Source organism: Phaseolus vulgaris, chromosome 11, assembly GCF_000499845.2.
Source record: "Phaseolus vulgaris cultivar G19833 chromosome 11, P. vulgaris v2.0, whole genome shotgun sequence".
NCBI classification, from domain to species: Eukaryota; Viridiplantae; Streptophyta; class Magnoliopsida; order Fabales; family Fabaceae; genus Phaseolus; species Phaseolus vulgaris.
In genome coordinates this window covers 50,381,667-50,407,968 of record NC_023749.2, presented here as the reverse complement: position 1 = coordinate 50,407,968, position 26,302 = coordinate 50,381,667, and the positions used below count along the sequence as shown (strand labels likewise).

The 26,302-nt window shown below is 31.9% G+C and overlaps 2 protein-coding genes and 1 non-coding gene across 7 annotated transcripts; 2 read left to right on the top strand and 1 right to left on the bottom strand.

Annotated features, from left to right (window-relative positions):
- The first annotated feature begins 646 nt into the window (after nt 1–646).
- LOC137817912 (CO(2)-response secreted protease-like) lies at nt 647–12,616 on the top strand. 4 transcript variants are annotated; one of them, XM_068621149.1, is made up of 11 exons: nt 647–1,168; nt 1,250–1,353; nt 1,475–1,572; nt 3,816–3,971; nt 9,385–9,496; nt 9,631–10,168; nt 10,258–10,358; nt 10,709–10,951; nt 11,293–11,407; nt 11,532–11,748; nt 11,904–12,616. In XM_068621149.1, exons 1-11 carry the CDS (start codon nt 1,082–1,084, stop codon nt 12,452–12,454), a joined length of 2,322 nt encoding a protein of 773 aa, XP_068477250.1. In that variant the 5' UTR covers nt 647–1,081; the 3' UTR covers nt 12,455–12,616. The 4 variants fall into 4 exon arrangements, with proteins under 4 accessions (XP_068477250.1, XP_068477246.1, XP_068477243.1 ...); XM_068621145.1 differs by having other exon boundaries at nt 931–1,168; nt 3,810–3,971; XM_068621142.1 differs by having other exon boundaries at nt 931–1,353.
- A 4,385-nt stretch (nt 12,617–17,001) lies between these two features.
- On the top strand, nt 17,002–23,264 carry LOC137828130 (histone-lysine N-methyltransferase, H3 lysine-9 specific SUVH1-like). Of its 2 annotated transcripts, XM_068634591.1 has the most exons (3): nt 17,078–19,425; nt 19,995–20,045; nt 22,869–23,264. In XM_068634591.1, exon 1 carries the CDS (start codon nt 17,350–17,352, stop codon nt 19,360–19,362), a length of 2,013 nt encoding a protein of 670 aa, XP_068490692.1. In that variant the 5' UTR covers nt 17,078–17,349; the 3' UTR covers nt 19,363–19,425; nt 19,995–20,045; nt 22,869–23,264. The 2 variants fall into 2 exon arrangements, with proteins under 2 accessions (XP_068490684.1, XP_068490692.1); XM_068634583.1 differs by lacking the exon at nt 19,995–20,045 and having other exon boundaries at nt 17,002–19,425.
- A 2,488-nt stretch (nt 23,265–25,752) lies between these two features.
- On the bottom strand, nt 25,753–25,948 carry LOC137811882 (U2 spliceosomal RNA). Its single transcript, XR_011081190.1, has one exon. It is a non-coding gene; the product is annotated as a U2 spliceosomal RNA (small nuclear RNA).
- Nucleotides 25,949–26,302: the final 354 nt, after the last annotated feature.

Sequence of the window (26,302 nt, the reverse complement as noted above, 5' to 3'; positions counted from 1 at the left end):
CCAACACAAAGAAAAGCTTCAAGATATATATATATATATATATATATATATATATATATATATATATATATAACAATTCTTCCTCTTTTTCACCATAAAGAGACAAATTTACTTGCATCTCAAGCATATGATATGCTTTATTTCATTCACATATACCATTTCTTTAAAGTGTGAGAGCATCTATACAGATAACTGGAATCTCTCTTTTCCTTTATTTTCAACAAGAATTTGGTGGTTGAGCACATAACTTCAACATCAAAAGTTGGCAATGTTTAACTTCTACATTCATGTGTGCAAACAACTAAGTACACAACAGATCAAAAAAATTGAAAACCCACAAAAGCATTTCTTCAAGTGAATGCTGCAAAATTTTCTAATCTGGTTTCTTCTATATGTAAGGAAAGACATTTTTCTGATATGATCAAGTGGGTGTGTTTGGATTTCAATCTGATCACTTTTTTCAACTTGGTTCAACATTATGCATTGGAAAGTGGAATTCTTCACACTGAGTATTTAGATTAACCAAGTTACAACAACAAAACAACTATTGAAATTGGCTAAAATAAAAATTTTCTCACTTTTTAGTATTTGTTTTTTTTGTTGTTGAAATGGGTTATTAAAAGGGACAGATATGTGCATCATAGTCAATTGCATTTACACTGGTGTGATCATAATTGGTAAACTCTGCTGATCAAGTATCCTTCAGTCACACTGAATCACCTAATTTTAGCAGACTCATTAAAAATAGTGCATAGCAAATGGAAAAACAAAAATAGAAGAGAGAATTAGATGAATTTCCTGAAATTTTTTGTCTTGGAGAAGCAACAATAAGTAAACTTATATATCCTAGTAGCTGTTAGAAGAACTTGTTAAAAGCAGAGAGAATGAAGAAAGTATATTATATAGTAATATTATACAGTTGCTGTTCATATAAGTGGAGCAAAAGAATTAACAAAGATTCTCTCACATGCTCCTTGCTTGAAGCTTCCTTTAATCAAGCAAATTAATCACACCTACCCTATAAATGGATGATTGCATGGACAACTCTCCTCATTAACACCAATTCTTCTCATTCTCTTCAATGGAGTGGCTTCTGCAATTCCTCAATTTCCTCTTCTTAGCTTCTCTTCTCATCAGCACCACAGCAATTTCAGATCAAACTCCAAAGGTTTACACACATTTCCCCTCTAGCTTGTCATGTTCAGTTTTTGTATGCCAGATTCACCAAAGCTTCTCTTGTTCTCTGCAGCCTTATGTTGTTTATATGGGAAATTCATCACCAAACAGCAAAAGGGTACAAGGCCAAATACCAGAATCAGATCATCTGCAACTACTTTCATCAGTTATTCCAAGGTTCATCATCTACTTTACCTCACTTCAATCTATATATATATATATATAACCATGATCACAAGAGAAATCAAAATCAAAATCAATTGAACTTATTGAATGGATTTCTCTTCCATTTTCTCAGTGAAGAAAGTGAGAGGATAGCTCTAATCCACCATTTCAGTCATGCCTTCAGTGGATTCTCTGCCATGCTTACAGAGAGTGAAGCTTCTGCACTGTCTGGTATGTTCTTGTCTTCTAGCTCCTTTTCCCTTTTGTCTGCTGCAAAATTCTTAACTTGATTCTTTGACTTTTCTAATGTTTAGTTGTCAATTTACCTCTTTTTTATGGTGATTATTATTTGGGGTTAATCACTAGAAAAAAAATCATTAATTTTACAATATGGTTTTCTTGCTTAAAGCAAAATCAATATAGCACTTATTGTGTGGTTGGAAATGAATTTTGGTGTCCTTTTGTCTATGATTGTTACTGTGAACTAATAATTTTGTTCACCAACCTTAACTACACTCACAATGATGTAAAATACATTTTAATAATAATAATAATAATAATAAAATAAAAAACAGATGGATAATAACTATATTTGGTAACTAAAATTAATTAAAAAAATAATGTAAAAGTAAAGAACATTAAATTAATGGTTCCAAAATAGAGATCTGAACTTAAGTGAGTTGCCTTGTGGGACATGTGGCACTCTTTCCTATGTTTTTGTAAATATTTTATAATTTTTTTTTTTGTAATTCAATATTTCATGTACATAAAAAAATGTACTTGTCGATGAATCTTTGGCTTTGTACTTTCAATTTCCACGTAGACATATAATTTATATTAATAATTGATATTGTGAAATTCTACACTGATTTAATTTTGATATAATTAATGTTCTTTTTGATAATTTTCATTATATAATGCAGCCACACATTTTTTAATTAGCATTACTTTATTAGAAGTGGGAATTTTGTAATTTTTTTTATCGAATTTGTAATATTAAAAATAATTATAATACAAAGTTCTGATTAATATTTTATTTTCTTATATCTTTATAAACGCACCTTTGAAAATATGGTTGACTCCACACTATCAATGTCTTGAAACTAATAAGAATTTTAAATCTAGATTTTAATTTCTTTTCAAGATTTTAACAAAAAAGGATTTAATTAAAATGAACTAATAGTAGATAAGATTTTTTTTTGTACTTTCATTTAATTGTGAAATATTATATAATTAAAAACTATTAAAGTTATCATAATTATTCTAGAAAAAAGCAATATTTTATTAACTTACAGTGAAAATTTTGCACTTTATTAAAACTAAATTCTTAATTTTTTAAATCTTTTGTATAGTAAAAAATTAGGAGGCTTTGAGAGCAATGGATTTTGGCAATCAATTGCTCTATTTATAGACGATGTTTCATACACAATTGTTTTTCCATGACATTTTACAAAATCAAGATAAATATATTTTATATTTCTGAATCTATAGTAGTTCTATCACTTTTATTGATAAATAATTTGATATAGGAATTCAATAATATTAGTGGGTAAATAAAAAATTTTGAATAAAAAATTTGTTATTTTAATTAATATTGATAATTTTAATCTTCTATTAAACTATTTTATAAATAATTTTCTCTGTACAACCAACTTCCACTTTAATTCTATTAAGTATATTATACACTAGTAACTAAGCTATGAGTTAAGTTAGAAAATCATTTTTTTAGTTGAAAATCTTCCTAACCCATAGAGGGAAAAACGTTGAATTAGATTGACCATAATAATTATAATAAAACATGTTTAAAGTATTACTAATAAGTTAACTTACCATATAAATAAAAATGTAAACTACTAATTATAAAATAAATTTAATAATATAATAACTTTTTAAACTAGTTTTTCCAAAAATGTTCACATTTATTCAATATACATGTATCACTAAATAATAGAGAGATCCACTTCAAACATAATTGGATTGAACATATTAAATAAAAAAATTAATAATCTTATTTCTGAATTATTTCATATCTTATTATATAATTTAGTATTTATACTTTAATTTAAAATATTTTATTTTGAATTTAGTTAAATCTAGAATTACTTTATAAAATACTTAAAATATGTAAATTGTATATATATAAATTATTTTCGAAATTTTTTTTACAGTTTGCAAATAAATCCTTATTTATTTTATGGACCAGTCTTAAAAATTAGAATCTATTAAACATGGACATTCTACAGATAAATCTTCATAATGTGATTGCACATATATTCATTACAACATAATACTATCAAAATGATAATAATTTTTAATTTTTCATTCTTAAATTTCAAAGACATAATAATTATGGAGGAATTTAATGACAAGGTTGTGTTAGAATTTATATTTTTTTAGAGGATTTTTTATACTATATTTTAAAAATATATTGATTTTGATATTTTAAAATATATTAAAAATTGAACAAGAAACAGGTGGCGATGGTGTGGTGTCAGTGTTCCCCGATCCAGTGCTTGAGTTGCACACAACACGATCTTGGGATTTCTTGGAATCAGATTTGGGAATGAAGCTTTCCAAAACCCTAATCCAACACTCTTCATCTGACACCATTATTGCTGTCATAGACACAGGTAATTGTTTTTTCAATTCACCTAATATTCTGCTTTCTGTTCTTGCTTTGCCATTTTCAAATGTGAATATCCTAATTCAAATTCTATTTTATTTTTGGTAAAATTTATTTTTAAATTCCTGTTTTGGTGTGTCCAATAATTTTATATCATTTAAAAATTAAGATAAAAATTAATTTGTGAAATGTAATAATTTATAAAATTAAAAAATATAGAAAAAAAAAATAATTGAACATAATATTGAATGTCCACTTAAATTTGTGATTTGTAATAGATTTCATATAATAATAATGTTGTCTTGTAGAAAATATATTATTAGTATTTAATTATAAACATTAAATGTAGATTTAGTTATGTTCTAGCCGGCTGATGCCGGTTGGATTCAAGAGAGTTCCTATCTAAAGTATCTTTGCTTGGGTGTTGAATCGAGTTAGGGACGCTTTGGGATGAAGGGGGCTCCACATGTTGATCACGATCACGTCAGTCATATAATTTTGTATCAATATAGGGTTCAAAATCACTTACCTTTATCCGAGGTCTTAAACCCCTCCTATAAACATTCATTCAACAACTTTCATCTACCAGAATATTGTTTCAACAATAAAAGTATAATTTCAACAACTGGAATATAATTTCAACAGCTAGAATATAATTTCAACACTAGAACATTCCGTACACCTTTATTTTCGGGTGCTATGCCACATCATTCTTAACAACTTTTATTTATTTTTAAAAGATATATGCTTTAATTAATTAAGCTATTCCTTCTATTATTTTTACTCTAATTATCTTTTTCGTATAAATTATCAAACATCTGGACCGACCTCGTAACATACCATTGAGTCCATACCTATCCCAAGTCGAGTTGAGTATAACTTTATCTAACTGAACTTACTATGCTTATGTGTTTGGGTCGAGAACCCGAGTTCTGGGAGTACAAATCCAATTCAATTAATCTATTTGAAACATTTTTCATCCATTTAATTGGATAGTAAAAAAAATTCAATTTCAATTGAAAATTAAATTCATTCGGTTAAACTGTAGATGAATCATACAAGTTTGTAGATCCTCAATATCCAATTGCATTAATGTAACTATAATTAAAATTTTACAATTAAGGAACTTATTTAACTTTTTTCAAAAATTATATTACCAATATTAATTACTATGGCACTTTGTTAAAGAAAGAACAAACTTTAGGATGAAAATTTACTATAGCATTGAAGAGAATTTAGAAGTCTTTTAATATAGGTTAATTTGAGAATTACTTTTAGACCAACAAATCTGCAAAACTTTTTTTTATATTAAATATTTTTCCTACTACCATTAATAAAAAAATTAACTACACATTGTCTTAGTTAAAAGAAAAACAAAAGTAAATGGAACTTTTGTAGTAAAGGGATTTCTAGCATAGATAAGGTTATGTTTTATTACTTTCTTTATTATCCTCAAAGGTTAATTTAAGTGCATTCCAACTAGATTTGGCTCATTATGTGGCATTACTTGACAACACTCATTTTCTTGCACCACTTTATTGTACTTACTCAAATAAATAAATCAATTTAGAAGAAAAACTCACCTAATCTTCACATGCAATTTATAGTGTTATTATCAATTTATAGTCCCTCATCCAAAAAAGACAAAATGTGAGAAAATAATTACTTTATAAATATATTTACAGACTAAAATTTTGTTTTAAAAAATGAAACTTCATTAGATCTTTATTCAATCAATTCACCTTCTTTGTTTATTAACCCTTCTGAAAACATAAAAAATAATATAATCTTAGGTTATTAATCATTAGAAAGAAAACCACAAGAACTTGTTTCCTATAGTTAAAGTCAATGATGATCCTAAAAGCTTCATTGATATCAATTTAAAGTTTTTTTGGTGAATAAATTAATTTGAAGTTTAAGATTAGATATTACATTTACAAAGGACCATTACCTAACCACAGTCTTTCCCAAAAGTTTATAATGAAAGAGATTGGTCACAGTGAAAGTGAACTGTGCCTTCAGACAAGCCTTACTTTCAATGTTAATGCCTTGTTTGTTTTGTCTGATAAAGTCACCCCAACCTCATTTGTTTTCTATGAAACTCACAAAATACTCAATAAATAATCAAGAAAATATGTTTTGATTTAAAGTTATCTTTTCATAAATATGTTGTGAAATAATCAAGAAAATCAGGAAATGCTGGAAGAAACAATTTTATGAAAAATATCCAGTGAAAAACCCAAATGTGACATTAGAGTGTTGAATATCATACCATAGTTGAAGCATGAGATGGACCCAAAACAAATGGTCCTCTCATGTGAAACTGCTTTGTCACTACTCAATGCAACTTTTTAGGCCATTCACCAGTCTAGTCTTGTGGTTGAACCCTATTGACAGTTGCAGCATCAACATCTATTGTGTGGAAATGGCAAATCATTGTGCCCCACAACTAGCTGTTATGATTAATACCCCATATACATATATATATATATATGTATATATATGTATATATATTTTAAGAGAGAAAAGCAAGCACAATAACTTCTCAGTTTCTACCTAGCTCAATTTATAACAACTGAGACCTTCAATGGCTTTTCTTGGTATAGTGTATCCTATGGAGATCCTGTAAGAAGTGTGTTTCTGTATTTTAAGTATATGTTTCTGTATTTTATGTATAGGATGTGAGATTGGTTCTTTAATGCTCAAGGAAAAATTAGAGTTAAGAAGTGGAATTTTGGACTAAATCAATCTTATAAAATTGGTTTAAAGTCTATTTTCTAATATGATATCAGAATCATTTAAAACTTATTCTAATAAGAGTTTGTTGGACACTGTCGTGCCATCCGCTATTGAACGGTTACCGTATCATCTCTAACATATATTTTCACGTACGAGTTGGTAGCCTCGACATGAGAGAAGTGTGTTGAAGATCACACATCAACTAAATATTAAGATATTTTATCAACTAAATATTAAGATATTTTATCCTTAAGTGATGCAAACTTCACTTTATAAATTGGTTTTATAAGGTTGAATTAGGTTTAATGTTCACTTTTTTAACTTTTAGAAAATGAAAATGGTAATTAGAGATGTAATTAGCTTTTTCTCTGATTACTCTTCCTTTATTTTTCAACCCTAACAAAAAAAACCAACTTCTTTCTTATATTTTTTTGTTCTTTTCTGTGTCATGGATCTTTTTAATCTACTGTAAGTTAATTTTGTTTTTGGTAGTGTAATTACTGTTATTGTGATTATTGCTAATCAAAGATTAAACTATAAATGAAACATTTAGGAACTATTTTAAAGAATGCTAAAGAGACTTGAAAACATCCTTACACAACACATAAAGCTAACCTTTGTTTATCTAACACCATAGATTGCATTATGCAAACAAACTTCTAGAAGTTTAGTGTAGAAAAAACCATGAGGTTTAGAAGTTAAAAGTTAAACAATGTTCATTTTGAAAACTTTTCAAGATACTGCATTCAATTTCCTGCTGCATAACAACCAACAGAAATTGTTAAAACCTGAGGCACACAGAACTTTACATTAGTGGCACCACTCCCCAGAAACCCTTTTCTTCCCCAATTGAATGATCAAGCTAGAGTGTGAAGTGTGAAAGAAACCACTTTTTTTCGGTTGCTTCATACCCTGGCTTTGGCATTGAAACCCTTTTGAAAAGAAGCCAGAGGAGAGGGCCTTTATAAAAGAACTGACCAAATTCCCCACAATAGCATAAAAAACATTAAAGGGAAATTTCTCACACTTTTTTTGGTTTTTGTCTAGGGAACTTCACTAAAAATTTGTCCTAGCTTCTATTGCTTAATTGTGGGACCCTTCTTGGTGTTCCTTTAAGTTCAGAGCCACAGGCATGAAAGTGTAAAGTTGAAACAGCACAGAGATGCAATAAGCTGGCACTTCTTAATATTCTCAACTTAATCTTATGAGGGTTTACTGTCACTTTGATTTAACAAGAGATTCTTGTTTAAATTTTAATTACAAAAGTATTAAATGACTTTTTGTGAAAATAGTCTCTTAAATAATGTGTACGAGTTGGGTGTTGGATACAGTGAAATGTCCAATTTAAAGATATTTTTTTATATCTAACAATTTTATTATGATTACAACACAATTTTTTTAAAAAAAATAGAGTGATATTCTAAAAGCTCAAAATTATGATATAAATTTTTATTATGATCATAAAAAAATAAATATTTTTAAATCAGTCATGGAAAACATCTTTATGTCATAAAGAAAAAACTCAATCTACTTATTTACATAATAATATAATAATATAATATAATATATAGTGTCTCTATATCCTATATTATAGAGATTATACGTATCGAAGTGTGTATGTGAGTGTCTGTGCTGCATACAAAAATAATATACATTAATAGTATAAACAATTTTAACTTTTACTTTCATTGTCATTTTCAATATAAAACTTTTATGTCCATAGTACAATAAAATCAATCTCTATATCCATTTTGCTTTTTTATCTTGTAAACTATTAATAAGGACTTTAGTTTAATTGATTGCAAAGTGTGTGACTAGTTATGAAATCTGATTTCTCATTGTTAGAAATGTAAACCGGGGGGTGTTGTAGCAAGTTATTGAAGGGAAGGAAGAGATAAAAAAAATACAAACAACAGTATTCTAAAATGGATAGATCTTCTTCAACATCAGGTGTGCATATATTATGTTCACACTGGGATATGTGACAAAATTTTAGTGTAGTGTACAAAAGACAAGGTGGATCAACAGTAATTGGTTAATGAACAAGTGAAAATGCATGTACAATTATTGTTCTAAATTAGAGTATAATCATGTTGAACAATTCATAACTTAAAAATGCAATCAGCATCTGGATTTCATGTGTTACTCTCAATGAACAACTTTCCTCTCCTAAAATAGAAAACCCTTCAAAAACTAAATTCATTACTGATCCATGAACTACAAGGACCTTAGTGTAGAGTTTGCATGTTACATATTATGGACAATTATGTTTGACTATTATTCAACCATTTGGTGGTATGGGTATGTAGAGTTCGAAGGATGTCTGTAGTTCAGGTGTTGAACAGGTTGATCTTGACCACTGTAAAGTTCGAAGGATGTCTGTAGTTCAGGTGTTGAACAGGTTGATCTTGACCACTGTAAATTAGGTATTAAGTAGATTCTTGGTCACAAGGTTGAAACATTCTTGAAGTGTTTGTATAAAGTTCAGATGTTGAGCAGGTTGACCTTGACAACCGTAAGTTAGGTATTGTCTTGGTCATTTTCTGTATAAGAGTTGAAATATCATTAAAGTGTTTGTATAAAGTTGGACACCATAAGTGTTTAATTTAATTTTTTTTATTCTTTTCTGATAAAAGAAAATAAAATTCAACCATTTTATGCCTTTGTCTGTTCTGCTTCAGGGATATGGCCAGAGTCTCCAAGTTTCAGAGATGAGGGTATAGGGGAGATCCCTGCAAGATGGAAAGGAGTTTGCATGGAGAGTCATGATTTCAAGAAATCCAATTGCAATAGGTATCATTCATTCTCTTACAAATGTTTTTCATAAAGAAATGCTCATATCTATTTATAAGGTCTTTAGTAATCATAGTCTAGCACTGACAAAATTGCTAATTGATGATCATATGTTACACTTAATAAAACTGCAGAAAATTGATTGGTGCAAGATACTACAATATTCAAGCTGCACCAGGTAGCAACCAGACTCATATAGAAGCAACAAAAGATTCCCCAAGAGATTCTGTTGGACATGGGACTCACACTGCATCAATAGCAGCAGGTGTTTATGTCAACAATGCCAGTTATTATGGTTTAGCACCAGGCACAGCAAGAGGTGGTTCACCTTCTGCTAGGATTGCTGCTTATAGAACATGCTCAGAAGAAGGATGCTCTGGTGCCACCATTTTAAAGGCTATTGATGATGCTGTAAACGATGGAGTAGATGTAATCTCAATCTCCATTGGACTCAGCTCACTATTTCAAGCAGACTTTTTGAGTGATCCTATAGCCATTGGAGCATTTCATGCAGAACAAATGGGGGTCATGGTGGTGTGCTCAGCTGGCAATGATGGCCCTGATCCTTTCACAGTTGTGAATTCTGCTCCATGGATATTTACCATTGCAGCTTCTAATATTGACAGGAACTTCCAATCAACTATTGTCCTTGGAAATGGAAAATACTTCCAAGTAGGTTTCTTGATCTCTTCTTCCAAGCAAAAAGAAGAAGATTTATTACCAAGAATGATTTCTTATTTTCACCCCCTCTGTGTTTTCAGGGTTCAGGCATTAACTTCTCAAATCTTACTCATTCAAAGATGCATAGCCTTGTCTTTGCAGAGCAAGTAGCTGCCAAATTTGCCCCTGCATCGGAAGCTAGGTACCTAATTGTGATTTATGAAGTTATTTTTCATCCTTTTAAGCCTAAAATAGCTAAGAGTTATCATTTCATATCTTCTAATTTCCATGGTCATTTTTTTATCGTCAAGAGATTGTAAAAATTGCATTAGTACACTCAAATGAGATGCATAGAAATTTAACACTGATGTTACTATTCATGTACATTACTAGTACATTATACCAGCAGGCAATGACCTTTACTAAAGCAACAAACATTGATACTGCACATATGTTATATAGTAGAATAGTATCACTAATAGCAGTTAAATTCAGATGTTAGGGTTTAAAGATCCCACCTTAGAAGTTATGTTAATTGTTCTTGAAATGCAGGAACTGTTATCCTGGATCACTAGATTACAGCAAAATTGCTGGCAACATTGTTGTTTGTGCTAATGATGATCCAACTGTCTCAAGGAGAATCAAGAAGCTAGTGGTACAAGATGGAAGAGCCTTAGGGTTGATACTCATTGATGAGGACAACAAAGATGTTCCCTTTGATGCAGGTGTGTTTCCCTTCACTGAGGTTGGCAATCTTGAAGGGCATCAGATCCTACAATACATAAACTCTACCAAGTAAGCATCATCAGCCTTAACATTTGTTGATTAGTGATTTAAGGTAACTTTTCCCATGTTGTATGTGTTGGGAAGTCTCATATAGCCTGTTTCAATTTTGGGATGCAGCTTATATATCTATTGGACCCTTTTATTTAATGCCAATTGGTTTAAGATGAAATCTGACACTATATACAAACAAGAGGGAATAGAAGCAATAAAGTGATGATAGAAAATGTATAATGCATGTAGTGAGGTGGTTTGTCTAAACAGCTTTCAATGAAGAACAAATAGTAATTTAAGACACACATATTTATGTTCATAAATGTAAATGATGAAAAATAATCATGGCTCCATTACAGGAACCCAACTGCAACAATTCTTCCAACAGCAGAAGTTGCTAGATATAAGCCTTCACCAATTGTTGCATCTTTCTCATCCAGAGGTCCTTCAAGCCTTACAGAAAACATTCTCAAGGTATTTTTCTTCCCTGTGTTGTTTCATGCACTTTTCATTTTATCCTTGAAATTGAATCACATAAGAATCTTGAGAAAAATGCATTCACTGTTTCTTTTACATTATTGGCAAATTTCTTGTCCAGCCTGATATCATGGCTCCAGGAATTGGCATTTTGGCTGCTATGATTCCTAAAAGCACTGAGCCAGGAAGTGTTCCAATTGGGAAAAAACCATCCTTGTTTGGCATAAAATCTGGTACATCTATGGCTTGCCCTCATGTGACAGGTGCAGCAGCATTCATTAAATCAGTACACCAAAATTGGACTCCTTCAATGGTCAAATCAGCATTGATGACAACAGGTACTACACCAAACACCCTCTTCTAGGCTTATTCATCTTTGTGAGCACAATTGAAAAATTTGTTCCTTTGTATATTTCTTCTTTTCAAAAGCTTTGGCACTTGAACAGAACACTTGTTCATCTTTGTTGCTGTTTGTTCCTATTCCATTGTTCAGCTACAAATTACAACAACTTGAGGAAGCCTCTTACTAACAGCTCAAACTACATTGCTGACCCACATGAAATTGGAGTTGGGGAAATTAATCCACTCAGAGCTCTTCACCCTGGCCTAGTTTTTGAAACAACCATGGAAGACTATCTCAGATTCCTTTGTTATTTTGGCTATTCACAGAACAAGGTAAGGTCAATGTCTAAGACCAACTTTAATTGCCCCAAGAACTCCTCTGAAGACCTTGTCTCCAACATCAATTATCCATCAGTATCTATAAGCACACTTAAAAGGCAACAAAAACCAAAAGTGATTACAAGAACAGTTACCAATGTTGGATCCCTTAATGCCACATACACTGCAAAAGTGAGATCACCTGAGGGGTTGGTTGTGAAGGTCATCCCCAATAAACTTGTGTTTTCTGAGGGTGTTCAAAGAATTACCTACAAAATCTCCTTCTATGGCAAGGAGGCCAATGGTGGATACAATTTTGGATCTCTAACATGGCTTGATGGTCACCATTATGTTCATACAGTGTTTGCAGTCAAAGTTGAATAGTTTTTCACACACATAGAGCTATTTGAACAGGTCACAGAAAATGTAACTACATGATTGTGGTATTCTTTTGCCTAACTTTATATTGTATACAGAAATTAGCTCCATACAAAAAGTATAAATTTCTCTGAGATATTAATATTATTAACTTGTGATTTTTGTTTACCTGTTGTTGCATTATAATGAACCTACAATAATGGAAACTTTGTTATTTTGTCTTGCTATTTCTTGTGTCAGAACAAACACTTGGCAATTAGCATTTCTTCCGATTTCTAAAGAATAAAAGCACACAGAAATAATCATCCTGGAATTAATCTCCCAAGTTGCATGTTAATAATTGTATAAAAGAAAACATGTATCAAAAAATGGGATTGGGGTAAAATCACTGTAATTTATTTTATCTTTTTTAAATTTTAGATTGACTAATTTTACTAAAATACACTAATGTTTGTATGTGCAGCGTGGATGAGAGTAAAATTATTTTAACAAGTGACAGGTATTATGATAAAAGATTTGAAAAAAACTTCTGGATTAAAGTTAAAAAGACTTTCAGATTATGTAATCCGGAAACTAATCATGCATTTTAATAAAGGCTTTCGAATTATGTAATTTGGAAGTTAATTACGAATTTAAAAAAATACTTTCGAATTATGTAATCCAAAATATTACAGAGGAATGTTTTTAGAAATACGAAAAATTTATGGAGATGAGAGAAGAAGATACGGAAGTGCAGGAAGAAAGAGTCCTTTTCAAGTTGAACTGATGAAACATTGTACATGATTTACAATTAGATTTAACAATTATTTCCTATATATATAAAACATTGTATGACTTATAGTAATCAATTGAGAGTTGCAAGTTCACTAAGAAATTTTTGAGTTGTAATATCTGTGATAGTGATTTTATTTTATGAAGGTAGATTGAAATTAATTAACATTTCGATTGAATCACGTTAAATTTAAATTTTCTGTGTTTTCTTTTACATTATCTTGTTTAACCATCCAATTATTCTTGTGGATTCTTTGTTATCGTTTTTACCATTTGTGTTGGTAGACAGTCTAGTGAATTTTTTTAACTATTCCTTTAAACTATGTAATAATTTACTTAGAAATTTACAATTTCTTTTTTTAACATTTTATAATGAAGTGTTTAAGAAAATTATATATACTTTTAAAAAAAAGTACAAACTGAAGATAAATTATTGAATATTATTGAAAAGTGAGAATAATATATTAGAAAAAATAAGGGTGGTAATATATTAACACCGTGAACCGTAAAAGCATAGACTTCACATTTTAATAAACTAATATTTTATTTTATTTTTTAATTTAAAATATTATTATAAACAGTATTAAATATATGTATTTTACTGTTCACAGTGTGAAAATTAAACTTTTCTCAAACAAAAAAAATCACAGCTCTTAATATACATTACAAAATAAAAATAAAAAATAAAATTACATTTGTAAGTGTACTACCACTACTGAAAATCACGGAGAATTTGATGATCGCTTTTCACGCTAATATTGGAAAGTAAGCACTTTTACATACCCATCAAGATCAACTTTACTTTTAATAATTGAGACAGAGGTGTTTCTTTTTGCACCCCTATATTTTTCTTCCCGCACCTTTACATTTTTTTGAAATATCTAATAAATTTGTATTGACTAGTCTTGCATTCTATGCATGCTATTATTTTTTGTCTCAACTTGGTTCTATGTGAACCATTTTGATCCACTTTAAAAAAATAAAAATAATTTTCACTAAAGGAAAATCATTAAATATAAACAAATTTTAGAAATAAAAAATAATTAATTACTATATTGACTAAATTAGATACCATTTTAGAGATAAAAAAATTATTGGTATCTAAAATAGTTTATATTATTAAAAAAAATTATACATTAATTTCCAAATTAGTATCTAATTAGCTATCAATGTTTTAGCTACCAACAATTGGTTTCTATACAACATCATGATTTCTACGTTGCCTTCTACCTCTTTAGGCCCTTTACAAACTAATTTTTCTACCATAATGGTTGTCCACAACTATGCTTCACCTAACCATATTTACCACCTCTTATGTAACAAAATTGTAGCTTCTATTAATCTTTTTACCTTCCAACAAAACCCTTCCAATATTCATCCTTCCAACCCTACCCAACATCAGGATATTACCAAACTTTTACAAACATATTACACAATTTTTCCCATCCTCACAACCTACCCCCTCACTGACCTTATAATCATCACATTCCTTTCCTTCCCTAATCCTCCCTAGTCAATATCAAGCCATACCATTATCCACATGCTCATAAAGAAACTAAGACATCTCTCATTCAGGAAATGCTAGAAGAAGGCATCATCTGCCCCAACAACTGTCCCTTCTCATCTCCTGTCATCCTAATAAAAAAATGACACTTGGCGGTTTTGCATGGACTATAGAGCACTAAACGTTATCACAATGAAAGATTGCTTCCATATTCCCACAATTAATGTGTTATTGGATGAATTAAATGTTGTTAAAGTGTTCACTAAGCTAGATCTTTGCTCAGGGTACCATCAGATAAGAATAGACCCTAAGGATTTCCACAAAACAACTTTTAGAACTTTTGATGGGCATTACGAATGCGCCCTCTACCTTTCAAGCAACCGTGAATGATATTCAAAGACCACATCTACGCCATTTTTTCCTAGCATTTTTTGTGATATCATCTATAGCCAGTGTATGTCCAAACACATCCAGGACCTAACTTTCATTCTCCAATTGTTAGAAATCCACAAACTCTTTGTTAAGGAGTCAAAATGTGTTTTCACAACTACCCAAGTTTCTTATTTGGGTCATCTTATTTAGGAAGGCACTGTCATTCCAGACCTAGAAAAAATACATGCCATTCTACCTTAGCCCAAACCAACATCCATCACCACTTTACCAACATTTTTGGGTATCACGGGATTCTACAAAAAAATCATTCATGGATATGCCACTCTTGCCTCTCCACTCACGAATTTACTAAGATTACCAAAGTTTACATGGAACACAACGGCTCAAAAGGCTAGGTTAAACATCTCATGCCAGATCACAAGGCCTACCATTCCTAAAAAAATCATAAGGAGCAGAACACCAGAGCATGGGCTAGGCTACTAGCTATTCTTTCTTTTAATCTTCTTAAAGAGGAGGTGTTAAATAGCATAAATTGGGCTTGTTCATGGCCCATAGAAGTGTGAAAACCTAGCTTCTAGAATGCATCACATGTGCAACCCACATAGTCACATTTTTTACATCAAGCACATGCTTAAATGTGTAAAATGTGACCCTTCTAGGTCCACAATTAGTGGCACATTTTTAGTTGTTAAGCTAGCTTATTTTGAATTTCAAATTTCCATTCATGCCTTAATCACATGTCACCTATCAATATAAATAGGTGGCCACCTCCTCGTGTAAATCACATTAAATTTTGAGTAAAAAAACTCTACTTAAGTAAATTTCTGAGTGTTCTAAAATTTCCTCTGAGTCTTATCTTGGATGACTTTAAGTGACAATTCCTCTTCACTTATCTTGGATCCCTCCTCCAAGTGGCGTGACTACCTCCTTGCTTCCAACTTCATCGAATCCTCTTCATCCATCTAAGTGTCTTCATTCTTGCTATCTTATCTTGTTCAATTCATTTTATTCATTTTCTTTACTTGTTGTTTTTTGTCATTTTTGTAATTCATCATCAATTAGAGTGTATGTATTTTTTCTTTTTCCTATTTGAAGAGAACCTTCACACTTAATCACTTGGTTAAGTTCGTTTCCAATAACGATCCTCACCAAGTTATCACCATAATTGTCAATTTAATTTCTAATCCAAGTAAAACCTATCAAATTATGTTAATTCTCAAATCAACCTTCCTCCACAATTTAGTCAAACGGGACCAATTTACTCAGCCCAACTCACACCCCAATTGAAACCCCACCAACACTTCCCACAACCCAATCCATATACCTTGAAGCCCAATAATCTATTTCATCAGTTTCACTCCAAAATAACTCAACCTACCTAATAACCACAAACCTTGAGAACAAGGTTGTTCCCTAAGAGAAGACAATTGATATAAGGTCCATATCTTCAAAACCCATAAGAAAAACATCAAAGTCCACAATTTTTCATATTACATCTAAAAGCATTAAATATCATATATGAGAAAAATCTTTTTGTTATACCTTTTTATTAAATAGTAGAGAAACAATTGTCCTACAATTGAATCACAATAATTCTAAGTCTCTATAAGACTTCTCTATGTAATAAGAAAGACTTAGAGAGAGTAAAATTTTAATTTTTTTCTAGTTAATTCTTCCCTATTTTTGCCTTTGTCTCCTTCTTCCATCCCTACACTCTAACATAACAATTCTAATGTCGAGTATTTAAGATTTTAAGAAATGTTAAAAGAGAATTATAACAATTACATATTTTTTTTCCTACATTTTAAATGTATAATTTAAAATTTTAGAAATCTCCTCTATAATTAACATACATATTTAACAACTATTACTTAGTTCATTTATTAAGAGGATACGTCGTAAATAATTTTTGGAATATCAACTTAAATGAAAAAGTTTTTCACACCCATCTTTTTATTGTATTTTATTACTTTCTTCTCGAAGTTTCTCTTTTTGAATCCTCGTACTTTGTGGTGGGTTCTTGAGTTAACCATTTCCTACCCATCATCTTCAGCTTCAGGGTTTCAGGACCCTCTACTCTAAAAGGTTAGATTTTTCATGTGGGTCAATTGTTTGATTTGTAAAGGGAAAACTATGTTAAGAGTTGAAGGTTAGAAAGGAAAAATAGTGTAGTAGACTTTTTTTTTCAGCTTGTGAATCTTTATTTTGTGTTCTTTGTGTCAAAGTGTGTGTAATGGAAGAAGGGTTGGGCCAAAACTCAGTTCCTGGTTCTGGTTTGGTTGATAGAACTAGGATTGTAGAGGTTAAACCCCTGCGTAGTTTGGCACCTGTGTTGCCAAAATCTCTTCAACTTTCTACCTCTGGTCGGTACCCATCTGGGTTTCCTCCATTTGTTCTGTTTGAGGGACCCCAAGAGTCTCAGCCATCACCAACTCATATGCCAACTCCAATAAGGTCCTACAGGAAGCCACAAGATGGTGCAGAAGAAACCCCTGCTGGAGTCAATGGAGACACTTCTTCACCTATGGAGGATGTCAATGGCAAGAGTGTCGATGATAGCCCAAAGCGTCCTCTGCAGCCTATGAAGAACTGCAAATCATCCCAAAAAAGGCGTACAAAAACTCAGGATTCTGGTTCCAGTTCTTTGGTTGGTGGTATTAGCATAGCCCAAAGGGATGATGGTGATCGGGAAGTGGTTAATCTTGTGCTCATGACTTTTGATTCTCTTCGGAGAAGGCTCTGCCAACTTGAAGAGTCCAAGGAGTTGAACACAATATTGGGAGCCAAGCGCCCGGATTTAAGAGCAAGCAATGTGATGACAAGCAAAGCGTTTCGCACGAACATGAGGAGGAGAGTAGGAGCAGTGCCTGGGGTTGAGACTGGGGATATTTTCTTTTTGCGGATGGAAATGTGTCATGTGGGTTTACATGGCCAGTCAATGAGTGGAATTGACTACATGAATGTCAAGGATGAGCTTCAGGAAGAACCGGTGGCTTTAAGCATTGTCTCTTCAGGAGTGTATGATAATGATGCAGAGGATGAAGATGTTTTGATTTATACTGGTCAGGGTGAGAACTTCAACAAGAAAGACAAGCATGTGGTTGATCAGAAGCTTCATAGGGGTAATCTTGCTTTAGATAGAAGTTCATACCGAAAGAATGAAGTAAGAGTCATCCGGGGCTTGAGAGATGCTGGGAATAAAAATGCAAAAGTCTATGTCTATGATGGTCTGTATAAAATCCAAGATTCTTGGATAGAAAAAGGGAAGTCTGGTGGTGGTGTATTCAAGTACAAGTTTGTTAGATTGCCTGGTCAATCTAGTGCTTTTGCTATTTGGAAATCAGTTCAGAAGTGGAAGACAGGCTCATCTTCAAGGACCGGCCTTATTCTAGCTGACCTCTCCACAGGAGTTGAGAGTATTCCTGTATCACTTGTCAATGATGTTGATAACGAGAAGGGGCCTTCTTTTTTCACCTATTCCAACTCTCTCAGAGATTCAAAACCATTCAGTTTAGTGCAATCTTCATATGGCTGCAACTGTAACAAAACATGTGTCCCTGGTGATTTGAGCTGCTCTTGCATCCAAAGAAATGAAGGTGACTTTCCATATATTGCAAATGGTGTTCTAGTGAGTCGTAAACCATTGGTTCATGAGTGTGGCCCAATGTGTAAGTGCTTTCCTAACTGCAAGAATCGAGTATCGCAGGCAGGTTTGAAGCACCAAATGGAAGTTTTCAAAACCGAAAATAGAGGGTGGGGACTTCGATCATTTGATCCTATTCGTGCTGGTACTTTTATTTGCGAGTATGCAGGAGAAGTAATTGATAGAGCCAAGGTATATAAGAAAGGGGGTATTAATGATGATTATGTTTTTGATACAAGTCGTATTTACAATCCATTCAAATGGAATTATGAGCCTAGCTTATTGGAGGAAATAAGCTCAAATGTCTCTACTGAGGATTATACTATACCGTCTCCTCTAACTATCAGTTCTAAAAATTTTGGAAATGTGGCTAGATACATGAATCATAGTTGCTCCCCAAATGTTTTCTGGCAGCCAGTCTTGTATGCAGAAAATAATCAATACTTTCTTCACATTGTATTTTTTGCCCTTGGACACATTCCTCCAATGACAGAGTTAACGTATGATTATGGTTGTTCTGGTCATGGTGATGGTAGTAGTGCACCCCAAGGGATAAAGAAATGCCTGTGTGGATCATCAAAATGCCGTGGTTCTTTTGGTTGATGTTTTGTCGCAGTTGCTCATGCACCGGCATGGTGTTGGAAAATGTATTCATGGCTAAAAGAGGTTGGTTCCCAAAAGCCTTGGTTAGTTATATCTATGCTTGGTAACAAACAAATATTTTAGTTTGTTTAATAATGATCTCATTCTTTTAAGTGTCTATATACATCATGTTTTTATCAAATTTTATAATTAGACAAGTTTATTTTATATACACTTTGAGTATAATATTTTTACAGGCATCCTGTAAGAATTTATCTTTTGCCTACATCATTTTAATGAATAGGGTGATGAAGTAAAATGGTAAAATTTGATAGGATGCTTGTTGTGACCAGAATCACAACTAGAGTTGACATAAGAAAGAAAAAGAAAAGACTTTTGGACTTGTTACCAAATTTTATTAAACTGGAAAATCCATCTTATTAAGATAAAAAAGTCATTGTCACGATGCTTTTGTAAAAAAGTTTTATATTAACAGTTTGTATAAATTTAACTCTTATAGCTAAGGCAAGTGATATATATTAAGTCTGCTGTATTAAGAGTATATGAATTTAACTTTTATAAGTTACAGCTAAGGCATATAGCATATAGCATATAGCATTTTGGATTGCTTACTGCCAAGTGCTATTTGACAGAAATAATGAGCTTTGTTTGGGAGATAGAAGTGCAGAGGAAACAAAAAGCAGTTAAGTGAAATGAAATGCCTTAAGTTTAGCTTTTTATTTTAATTTCTCCCATTTTCCCTATACTGATTGATGATGACACTCTTTTCTTACACTGAGTCTTCCTTGTCAGGCTTGTCAATCAAGTTAGATTTCTCTTATTCTAAATATTTCTTAGATGTTCTGCTTGTGGACCTATTTTGGTCATTCCATTGTGTAACGTAAAATTAAGTTATTTAGGTTTTGTTTTTATTTTCCTTATCTTTTCATGTGTGGGGATTTCTGGTTTGGGAGTTGCCTAAGGAGGGTCAAGCAAACTATGACTTTAAGAAGTTTGCTAACACTTATTTTGCTATGTGGCTATACTACTGTGGGGAAGAAAGTTCTGCTGCTTTACGACTTTAAGTGCAGTGAAAAATAAGCAAGGGATTCTTGATGTGACGAGGGTAATGAGTGATTGCCACAACAGAAGCCTAAGGATTTAGATGATGCCAATTGAAGGAGTGAAGTAAACGACTTCTTTAGATTAATATTTTTAAAGAGATTTGGAATGCATAAGGAAGTGCTAATGGTTTGTGGAACTAGAAAAAAATGATGGATTCAGAAGGTAGCTGATGATGCATTTGGCGAATCAAGAGGCTTTGGACCTTATGGAAAAAAAGTCTCATGCATATAGGTTTGGCTTAAGTATGTGAAACTTTTGAATGATTATACCAATCTTAAGCACCAAAAACGTGGGTGTATATAGGCTTGCCTTTGAGCAGAAAAAGAAAAACACGAGACTCAAATCAAGTGTAATGCATTTGGAGCAAAGAAGGTAAAGTCTTAGCTTCTGAATGAGATATTCACATACGATGGAAGAGTTATTTTCACAAGTTATTTTATGAAGGACATACAAGATTTAAGGTATTCAGAATACTTTATGCAATACAATGACGTAGATGACCACTATTATATATTATACGTTGTACAATTTGAAGTTGTTGGCAAAAGAAGAATCAAAGAGGATGTGAAAATGGTAAAGCAGTTTGAGCAAACAAAATATCTATTGAAATTTGGAAATTTCTAGGTGAGGAATTAGAATGGTATAACTAGGCTTGTGAAGTTGTTCAAAGAAAAGATGAAGTTTAAGAAAATGACAACCAAGGATAAACATTTTGATTTCTATTTATAATAACAGGGTCAAAATACATAATTGTGTTAGTTTTAAAGGGATTTAAATTTTAATGCATATACTATGGAATTATGGAAAAGAGTAACGATTGATAGGTTAAGACAAACGAGTTACATTTCAAAGAACCGATTTAGTTTTGTGGCAAGGAGGTTAGCCTTGAAAGCAATATATCTTTTGGCAAGTTATTGGATGAAACAAAAGTATCTGCATATGTTCTTTATTAACCAAGAAAGGCCTAGGATTGTTTACCAAGAAAAGCTTTGTAGAAGTCTTCAGAAATTAGTTCATGTTAGACTTGAGTTGTGAGTGCTTTGGAATCATATGGTTTTAAAATGAATAGAATTAAAACAAAGTATATGAAATGTAAGTTCAAAAAGAGGTGTCAGCTTTGACATGGAAGTGAAAATTGGAGATCATACTACGACAAGTCACTGTTTTGGTACTTGGGATTATGCCTTGGATGTTATTTGTAATTGAAAGGTACCTATCTCATAGGAAAACCTTACCACAACCATTAGATTAACAATGCTTTGCAGTACTAAATGTTGGGAGGTAAAGTTTAAGCAAGAACATTGCAAAGTGTTGTAAATATGAGAACATTGCGATGAATGAGTGGAAGTGCAATGAAAAGATAAGCCTAGGAATGAATGTGTAAAGACAAAATACTCAATAACACCTATGATGAAAGATGATTGAATTTTTTCCTAATATGGTTTAGCCATATGAGAATAAGACCAATAAACATTACACTACGAACAGGTTCAAAGATGATCTTGTAGAAATGTAATGTTATTTTATTAATATATCCTTCGTGTGTATCCAGCTTTAGGGTTAGGGTTTTAGGCAAGTGCCTTGCTTCTTTTTGTATCCTATATATATACATCAATAAAACTCACAACATTGTAGGTTGAATACATGGTCCTTTATCCATTTTATTTGTTCAAGTTGGTATAGATTGGGTATGATTCCACTCTGACTTCTTCGTTGTCTTCGACAACATCCGCTGCTGTCACCGTTGTCTAGTGTCGTCCTGTTAAAAAAAGTTAGGGTGCTACTGGACGATACCCAGACTGTCTACTGGTACCAGACTGTCTACTGGTTATTGTTATGCGAAAATCTTCAAAATCATTTTTAAACTCTATTCAACTCACTATTTCTAGAACTAACATGTTATTTTCAATATTATTTTAGAATTTGAACTTATGACTTAGTCCAACAAAATCGACTTATGAGGTGAGATGGACATTATATTGTATAAGGATCAAAGGTGATAGTCCACTAAATAGATTTGAGGAAGACCAATAAAAACTTAGAGAAACACTTGAGAGACTTATATCTATGGTGCCTATGTGAGTCTTTTGGTATTAATCGGAGCACAAAGGCCTTTTTAGTTCATGTAGCTAATTCCACCTAATCAAGAAATGCTTTTGCAGTAATCCTTTTTTTTCTTCTGCTGTTATGCTTGTTTGCATTAGTCATACTAGTGCAACCTCCCGTGTAAGTTTCCTCATTTGTCTCCATGTAAGATTTTCATTTTTGATTTATGAAGCAAATCCAACATTTATGTAATGTGCTATACCACATGTTTGTTCTCATCTAAGCAAATGCCGATACTTTCATTATCCTATCTTCTTCTTTTATCTTTAATCTTATCTGTTTTATTTGATAAACAGATGATGGAATTCAATGTGAAGAAATAGATACAGCTTGGAAGTTCCTACTTAGCAGAAGCTTGCTTCCAAATACCTTTGTCAAGGGTATATATAATAGTTAACCATGTTATTCTTTAAGCATGGCCCGCATCTTGGCTTTGACTTGTATTAGTCAAGTGACTTCTGATCATCTTACCCTATTCCTGATATTAAGGGAAAAACTTTTAGAGAGCCACTTGTATAATTATTGTTGTAGGGATGGTGGTGAGCCCTAGAAAATATTATTAACATTCATATTTTTTTTACCCTTGATGGCTTTTGTAATCGTAATACATCAAGGCTTTTGTAACCATAATACAGTTAATGGTGATGTTTATTGAAGGCTAGATCTGTATATCATATTTGTGTTTCTAGAAACTAATTTGTTAGACTCTGCTATGCATCTTTTCTATGCTAATTGTATAGATCTGATATCATGACTCATGATTGACTATTGAGAGACCAAATTCCACTTATATTTACAAATTAGTATTGTTGGATTAAGTTTGGTTTAAACTTACTTTTTAAGACACTATCAAAATCTGTCTTAGAGAAGGTTTTTTATTCTCCTGCATGTAGTTGCTTGTCATTTACTTCAAAATGGTTTTGAACAATTTCAATAGTTATGGAAATTAAAGGATGGCAAAATTAGCATAGTTTTTGATAAATGATTTTAATATTATTTTTATAGACATGTGTAATAAGATATGGATAAAAAGAAATTATTATGATACTCTAATTTTAATGAAATAGAAGTTGAGAGGAGTTTTTTCCTGCACTTTCATGTTTTTTTTAATATATATTAAAACTATTTAGATATATATAAATAGTGTAAAATAAATATAAAAATTATCTTTTATTTCATCATATTTAAATATTGATACACATTTAATTAATAGACATATCAGATATATTACGACAAGATCATACATATATTGAACCATTATTAATATACAAAACAAAATTAGGGTAATCTCAATTATATTGAAAGAGGTTGGTGCAAAACTTTAATTATAATCAGAAAATTGTATGATGGTGATAAAAATAAAAGTGATAGTCCAAGCAAACTAGGCTGACCAGGCCATTAAGGACTGAGGCTGCTGCAGCCTGTAATCCCTCCACTGTCAGGAGTGGGAGGTGGTCGCTGCTCTGTGAAACCAGCCTCACGCTGTGCCCTCCACTCTAAGAGTCAAGAGACCTTAGCCTTCACTAAAGTCCCCAGACTCAACTCTGGACTTGGAGTGGGCAGGCCAACATATTGCAAACCCAGCAAGCCTCGATGTTGTTCGATCACAGTAATGCTCCCACTTGGGTCACAAGCTGGAGTAACCCAGCTCAGCGATCTGACACCTTGTCAGTGAAGTTATAAAGAATTTGTTCTTTCATTTTCTTTGGGATGTGGGATGTAATCATCATGTTATAGCCACTCACTTTGTTTTGGGTGTTGCTTTTATGTATAGACAGTATTATGTTAGATTGTCTAGTATAGTCTTATGTAGTTACTCTTTTGCTAAAGCATCTAGTATTTGTGTAGATGATCTTCGTTAAACCGTCTAGTCTATTTTTTTGTTTAGAATATCTAAACATCAAGTTGTTTATTCTTACTAGATCGCTTAGTTGATAAACAGTCTAGACCTCGTGTTTTATATCAGATCGTCTAACATGTTAGCATATTGTTTAGACCATCTTGATGGTTAGTCAGTCATGCTATGTTAGTTTGTTTTCTATTGGTTTTTGCTTATGTTTTCGCTGTATGTACAATACATGTGCTCTGTTTTTTGTTTTCTTTCCATTTTCCCTTTGTTCTCCCTCTTTTTTCTCTTTAAGTTTTCTTGCATTCATGGAGAATTCCATGAACTTGTAAAATCATCTCAAGATCATCTTGCATACCATGTTATTAGATTCAAACATTTAATTTAGTCTTATTAGGAAAATGGAAGAGGAGATTGAAAAAAAAGTAAAGCCGATTGTGGAAAGATGTTTTAGAATCAAAGTAAGATTATTGGTGAGACAGAAAAATGAATGAGCTGGGATAAAACTCCAGTCACCACTGTTTTTGTAGGAATAAAAAATGGAAGGAAGAGAGCATAACTAATATTGGTTTTCTGCCAACAGTTCCATGCCATTCTCTGACAGTGAATGACTACAAGTAATTTGTATCCACTATGATAGTTTAATTTTATTATAAATGTCTTGTTTTGTAAAGAATTAACACCAAGAGGGTAGCTCTAATAGTGCAAGTTGAGATCTGAAATGTTCAAGGCAATATATGAAACAACATGAACTACTCACACAGAATGGCTTTTTCAAACTATTTGGATCTAGCTAGATACGCTCTCCCTACCATTTGAAGTAAGGACAAAGTTGGACAAAGTTGGATTTTATTACACGCATTGTTTATTGAGTTTAATATAAGTAATTGCAGCCACAGGGGTGTTCCATCATCATAATGTCCCCACTTGTAACTCACCTCGGCAATCTGATATCCTTGACAGAGAAATTATAGGTACATAAGTGAAAAAAAGCCTGTGAGAATAAATACACTGAAAAACATATTTAAATGAGTATATTAACAATAAATAATAAATTAAATTGATCACTTAAGTGATCCCCATTTACATATATTAATCAATTTACAGGTAATTGATTAATACAAGATCACACAGTGGTCACAGTGGAAGAGTAGTTCTGCTGCATATCCAACCCTTTATCAGCTGGGGTATATGAGCATGGAATTCTCCACACTATTCATACCTATAATTTCAAGAATGCACATTAACCCTTGATGATTGACATTTTCTTCATATAATGTACACTATATATAAGACGAAAAAACCAATATATAAACATTATAAACTTGTTTGGAGTGGGATGCACCAGGCTCTTGCAATAGTGCAACACAAGAGCAATGCCTAAGAGTCCCAATAGCAAGCTATTGTAATGGACACTTTCCCTCAAAATATTAATTTAATATCGTGTGAATCAATGATCCACATATCAGATATTAAACTGATAAGAACAGATACTACACTTGATCTTAGCCAAAAGGCCGAGAAAGGTATGATTTGTTTGAGGTGAGTATTTTGGTTTTGTACTATGAGCTTCATCTTCTTGACAGAGTCCTGACAAATGTGGAACTTTTTCAGTTGAATAAGGATAAAAATAATTTTATATACTTCCATACAGTTTTAAGTTTCATTTTGAATGTCTTGGTAGGAGACAACTTTGGTTCAACAAATCCGACACAGAAACATAACAAACTTGAACCTGTTAGTTTAATATTTTCTCATAAACAAAGAAAAAGTCATGCTAGTTATTTGTAACAATGTGTTTAATATAAAAGGGAAAGAAATGAAAATGACCACAATCCTGTTTTCTCATAGTTCACATGTTTATGTGAGAATGAACTGTAGAAA

Excerpts from the sequence above, each read along its gene's own strand:
- LOC137817912 (XM_068621139.1), top strand. The coding sequence starts at position 1,082 with ATGGAGTGGCTTCTGCAATTCCTCAATTTCCTCTTCTTAGCTTCTCTT. Across the intron at positions 3,972-9,384 it reads TATTGCTGTCATAGACACAG|GGATATGGCCAGAGTCTCCA; the intron begins GTAATTGTTTTT and ends GTTCTGCTTCAG. Across the intron at positions 10,952-11,292 it reads CAATACATAAACTCTACCAA|GAACCCAACTGCAACAATTC; the intron begins GTAAGCATCATC and ends GCTCCATTACAG.
- LOC137828130 (XM_068634583.1), top strand. The coding sequence starts at position 17,350 with ATGGAAGAAGGGTTGGGCCAAAACTCAGTTCCTGGTTCTGGTTTGGTT.